This window comes from Monopterus albus, unplaced genomic scaffold (genome assembly GCF_001952655.1).
Source record: "Monopterus albus unplaced genomic scaffold, M_albus_1.0 scaffold330.1, whole genome shotgun sequence".
Lineage (NCBI taxonomy): Eukaryota > Metazoa > Chordata > Actinopteri > Synbranchiformes > Synbranchidae > Monopterus > Monopterus albus.
This window is the reverse complement of record NW_018128210.1, coordinates 197,815-203,814: the sequence shown is the minus strand read 5'-3', so window position 1 is coordinate 203,814 and position 6,000 is coordinate 197,815. Positions and strand designations below refer to the sequence as shown.

The window sequence follows — 6,000 nt, the reverse complement described above, 5'->3', positions numbered from 1 at the left end:
TTTTATGGCATCTTTCAGTGCTGTATCAAGCACTGGCACCATATCCTTAGCCACAAGTGCTTCTCGGTGAAGAAAGCAGTGAGTCCACATTGCATTCCTTGCTCTCTCCAGGATTTTCTTTAGGCTCAGTCTCACTGAGCCTGAAGAAAATCACAACTCCTGAGTTTTTTCCAGTCATGGAAGCTGCGCCATCAGTTGTTACCCCCACACAATTGTACCAACGCAGTCCCACAGAGTCCAAAAACAAATCAATAGCGTTGAAAATGTTCTCTGCCTTTGTTTTTTCCATACTTTGTGAGGCCTGTTGACACACAATTTCAGCTTTTGATTTAATCTTATATACAGTAATTATTCATCTTTTTGCTTTCATAGTTATTCACGTTTTTTCAACTTCCACAATTGTTCAGCCCTGCATCTCATGCTTCAGCTGTTTCAGACTACTTCTGCTATTTTTTCACAACCTTCAATTATTTCAACTTCAGCCATGTCTTCTCATCCTTGAGCTGTTTCAGCAATTGATTGCAGGTATTTCAGCCTTTTCAGCATTACAGCATCCACACGTATTTTCGACAGGAAATGCATTTTTCTAGTTATTATTCTGGGATCTTCCACCCTTTTTTGGCACTCTATAAGTCCAGCATACTTTCAGCTATACAGGCCATTGAGGTATTTATCTGTTCAACTCTTCAAGGACATCCCTGCTTGTATTTTTCTTTTTTATACCATTTATACTTTTTAATTGATTCAGCTTTATTGTTTGGAATACAAGTCAATGGGAGCTCAAAGTGCTGATTCATTGACACAGTCTTGGAGTGCCCCCCCACACACACACATTCACACCTACTTGTTTTACCTACTTTGTGGGGGTCCTATTGGACTATTTTCACATCTTAATAAGGTCAGCATACTTTCAGCTAGAAAAGCCATTCAGGTATCAAAATGTTCAGCTGTTCAAGGCCATTCCTACTTTAATGCATCTGATCCTTCAGATTATTCAACAAAGAACTTCAGCCATTTCTTCTCAACTATTTCAACAAAGAGCTTCAGCCATTTCTTCTCATCTTTCAGTTTTTTCAGCAATTGTTTTCAGGCATTTTCAGGACGATCTTTCAGCTTATTAGCATCCACATGCATTTATGACAGGAAATGCATTTCTCTAGTTTTCTCTGATATAGTTTATTTGGTGTAAATTTTAGGTGAGTACTTGTGTTTTTGTTTTGTTTGTGTGCAAGTGTGAGTGTGTGTGTGGAAATGGCACTTTCAGGTCAATTTATGTGGTTTACTATGTTCTTTTGTACCTAAGAGGTTGAAGCTGATTGGTCAGCACATGGACACAGGTCGCTCCGAGTAATTGCGACAAATTTCAACTCAACAATCCCACTCCTCTTGTTTGTACTACCCCAATTAGGTTACCGTGGATACAGGGGAAAACAACTCAGGCAGAAATGGATTGGGTGAGGTGAAATCAAAGGTAATTTTATCATTTGGTTTTATGTCACATCAAAGCCAAAAGGACTGGTCATCACTGTCATAATTTCATCTTCATTAGTTCTTCATCTCATACCATGAATCACACAGATACATACAATTTGTCTTCAGTGGCCTTCTCATGTGATTATGGATGAAACGCTGAATGGTTATTCAGCCAATCTATCCACTCAGACTGGACACTAACCCTTCTCAGTCACTCAGCCTTAAGACCTCTATCAGAGAACATTAAGATGCCTTTAAGCTTTCAATGATTAATTTTTTTTACTGGATTGAGCAAAAAATCTGTCACTAATCAGCCTGCCAAAGCTACACATGCTAGCCTGAGCTGCATATGTTGCCTGGGAACGTGAGATTACTGAGCACTGTGTCAGGGAGCATCAGTGATTATAGACACACAGCATCTCCTCTGGGTCAGCCATTTCTCTCAACTATTTTAACAAAGAAATTCAGCAATTTCTACTCATCCTTCAGCTGTTTCAGCAATTGATTTCAGGAATTTTCAGGGCAGTCCTTCAGCATCACAGCATCCACACGCATTTTCGACTGGAAATGCATTTCTCTAGTTACACAATCATGTGCAATGAAATTAGTGCGCTCTGACTAAAACAGAGTCCAATAAAAACAATATATATATATTATATATATAAAACAATTACTAAAACAGTATAAACAATGTGCAGTGTAAAATAACAAGTGCTTTTAACTTGAGCTTATTACGCTGGTATGGTAGTATTGCTGCAAGTATTGTTTTAACAACTGATGGCTTACAGCTGAACTGTTCTCCATTTGTCTTTACAGCTGAAGGCATAGTTCTTACAGTGGCTGTGAGAAGATGTGTGTGTGTGTGTGTGGAGTGGAGTGCGGGGTGTCATCAGAGTCTGTGTTTGTTTGCAGTTCTAATGGCCCAGGGGAAAAAGCTTTTTGTGAGTCTGGTGGTATGTGATTTGATCTGTAGCACTGCCTGGAGGGTAACAAGTCAAACAGGTGACTGGCTGGATGTGAGGGGTCTCTAGTTATGGTTTTTAACCTATTGAGGATGTGGATATTTCTTCCAGGGAGGGCAGGATGATCTTTTATGCTGTGGAGATCACTCTCAGGGGAGCCTTCCTGTCCTCCGCTGTGGAGCCAGTGTACCACACACACAAACCGTATGTGTATGTGATAGAAGGCCAGCAACAATTTTTCCGCCGATTGTTTTTCCTCCGGACCCGGAGGAAGTGCAGCCACTGCTGAGCCTTTTTCACGATGGCCCTGGTGTTTGTGCTCCATGAGAGGTCAGCGATGTGGATGCCCAGGAACTTAAAGGTGGAGACCATCTCCACGCTCTCTCTGTTGATGGAGAGAGGGGCGTGGTCTTTCCTGCTCTTCCTGAAGTCGATGATTTCTTTGGTTTTTTTGGTGTTTAGTACCAGGTTGTTCACTAAACAACTACTACTACTCATCCTACCTCCCTCCTAAGCCATTAATAGAAAGGCTGTGTCACTGCTGATGTCTAGATGACAGTGCAGGAATAGACAGTCTTTCTAAGTGCCTGCTTTTAATTACTGAGCAAGGGGCTTGAGAGCTGATTCTCCCGAATGTGAACGTTTGTTGTGTTTAAAAATGAATGGTCTTTGCATCACTTCTTCTGTGTCTTCTATGAGAATGTCTTATTCAGCCAAAATGCATGACTGTGTGATAAGAACAAGAGAGGGAGGGTAAAGTGCTTTAGTCAAAATAATTTTAAACATTAAAATATAATGTCCCAATCAGAATGTTTAGATTTCCATGACAGTTTCAATTTCCATACATTTTTGTTTTAAGTTACACAGTATTCCTTCTGACTGTGCTCTTAGACTGTTACTCTTAGTGTTTAATAACTTCCTATAAATGTAAACACATATTTTACAGTGATTCAGTTCTAAATTGCATGAAAAATAGGACTGGATCACAGTAAATATGTAATTATTTAGTAAGTTGGGATTCCAAACACTGTGTAACTGAAATTAAAATAATGGTAATAAATACATGATCACATTGTCTTGGCTGTCTTTGATGCATGTGATGTCTGTTTAGGGCTCCTCTCTTCCATCTGGCAGAGTGGAAATTGAGAAGCTTCTCAGAGAGTCTCAGAGGGAGGTGCTACGGCTCCAAAGGCAGCTGTCGGTCACATCATCCAGACAGCAGCACAGCCATAGTCCCGACCCTGGTGACCTCGAGGACGGGGGGGAGAAGGTAAGAGTCAGTCACAACACAACTCTACATTTGTCTAAATCAGGGGTCAGGAACCTATGGCTCGCGAACCTGATGTGGCTCTTTTGATGACTGCATCTGGCTCGCAGATAAATCTTACCTGACTTTTCTTAACACAATAAATAATGAATAATTCCGCTGACATTTTAAAGTAAAACATTACAGAAATCACAGTGTTAATAATAACGTTCAAAATATAAAACATTCTCGTGCATTTTAATCCATCCATCCATCCATTTTCTACCGCTCCTGTTCAGGGTTGCGGGTGGCTGGAGCCAATCTCAGCTGTCCTTCGGGGTACAGGAGAGTCCAGCACCAAAACTCTATTTTTATTGGATAATGCTGTAGCCTACATGGGCATGCTACATTTGTATTGAAATATCCAGCAGGGGACAGCAGGAAGAAGGCATGAGCTACTGTGCAGAGTGCAAGCTAGTCAGCAGTAACTCCGTGTATGGACCCGACAAGGTGACTGGAACTCGGCTAGCTTTGCTGGTTCTTTAGCAATAGTGAGGAATGGAAAGCCATTCACAGATGACGAGTATGCCAAAACATTCATGCTTGATGTGGCCAATGAACTTTTTGACGACTTTTTGGATAAAGATAAGATAATCAAACGAATAAAAGACATGCCTCTGTCAGCAAATACTGTTCACGATCGTACCATCATGATGGACAATCAAGTGGAGGAAACACAAGTGAAGGACATAAATGCAACGCCATACTTTTCCCTCAATTTGGATGAGTCAACAGACATAAGCCATTTATCCCAGTTCAGTGTGATTGCAAGGTATGCTGCCGGTGACACTGCGTGAGGAAAGTCTTGCTGTTTTGCCAATGAAAGGGTCAACAAGAGGGGAGGATTTATTCAAGTCTTTCACTGAGTTTGCTAAAGAAAAAATCTACTGATGGATAAACTTATTTCGGTGTGTACTGATGGTGCTCCTTGTGTGGTGGGAAAAAACTGAGGATTTGTAGCGCTTCTTCGTGAACATGAAAATAGACCCATGCTAAGTTTTCATTGCATTCTACATCAGGAAGCGCTTTGTGCTCAAATGTGTGGTGAGTAGCTTGGTGAGGTGATGTCGCTGGTCATTCGGGTGGTCAACTTTATTGTTGCCCGAGCTTTAAATGATCGCCAGTTTAAAACACTGCTGGATGAAGTTGGGAATAATTATCCCGGTCTGCTTTTGCACAGCAATGTGTGTTGGTTGTCAAGAGGGAAAGTGCTCAGCTGTTTTGCGGCTTGCCTGAGCGAAATCCGGACTTTTGAGAGAATTTAAAGTTGCGTGCACAGCAAGTGACCCTGCTCAACATTTTGATCTCCAGCAGCTAGCTGGCTTCACATCTAATCTCCTGCAGTCATTCAAAGCACGCTTTGGAGAATTTTGTGAGCACACTCGTCTTTTTAAGTTCATCACTCATCCACACGAGTGTGCATTGGACAAAGCCGACCTGAGTTACATCCCTGGTGTCTCCATCAGAGATTTTGAGGTAGAAGTTGCTGACCTGAAGGCCTCAGACATGTGGGTGAATAAGTTCAAGTCACTGAATGAAGATTTGGAAAGACTTGCACGACAGCAAGCAGAGCTGGTGAGCAAACACCAGTGGACAGAAATGAAAAAACTTCAACCCACAGACCAGCTGATTGTCAAAACTTGGAACGTGCTTCCTGTCACATACCACACACTGCAGCTTGTGAGTATTGCCGTATTGACCATGTTTGCTCTGCGTATGCATGTGAGCAGTCGTTCTCATATCTAAAAAACATCAAGACCAACCTACGATCACGTTTAATGGATGGAAGCCTCAACGCCTGCATGAAGCTTAACCTCACCACGTATCAACCAGACTACAAAGCCATCAGCAAAACCATGCAGCACCAGAAGTCGCATTAATGGTAAGAAGTATTTTATTTATTGGTTAGCTTCAGTATAACAACATTATTAAAAAAAATAAATTCAGAGACTTATTATACTCTAAAATTGTTGGTCTTACTTAAAAAATGCACGCATTTAGTTATATTCAGTGTTAAAAAAATATTATATGGCTCTCACAGAAATACATTTTAAAATGTGGCTTTCATGGCTCTCAGCCAAAAAGGTTCCCGACCCCTGTGTCTAAAGGAACTTTTTTGGATACATCTTATTTTGAAAGTAAAAAGACCTGATTTATTCCTATAATGTGACCTGAGGCAGTGTAGAGGTGCAGAAACTGCAAGATTTTCTGGAGAACTGGTGTGATGATACTTCAGATTTATTTAGATCAAGTTTTTGA

The 6,000-nt window shown here is 41.0% G+C and overlaps 1 protein-coding gene across 9 annotated transcripts in view; it reads left to right on the top strand.

Moving 5' to 3' along the window:
* tspoap1 (TSPO associated protein 1) overlaps nt 1-6,000 on the top strand; it is a 95,006-nt gene that overhangs the window by 50,438 nt on the left and 38,568 nt on the right. For all 9 annotated transcript variants that reach the window (XM_020624548.1, XM_020624550.1, XM_020624555.1 and 6 more), the window contains one exon: nt 3,547-3,705. In XM_020624548.1, coding sequence (XP_020480204.1) covers nt 3,547-3,705 — 159 coding nt within the window. The remainder of the gene's footprint in view (nt 1-3,546; nt 3,706-6,000) is intronic.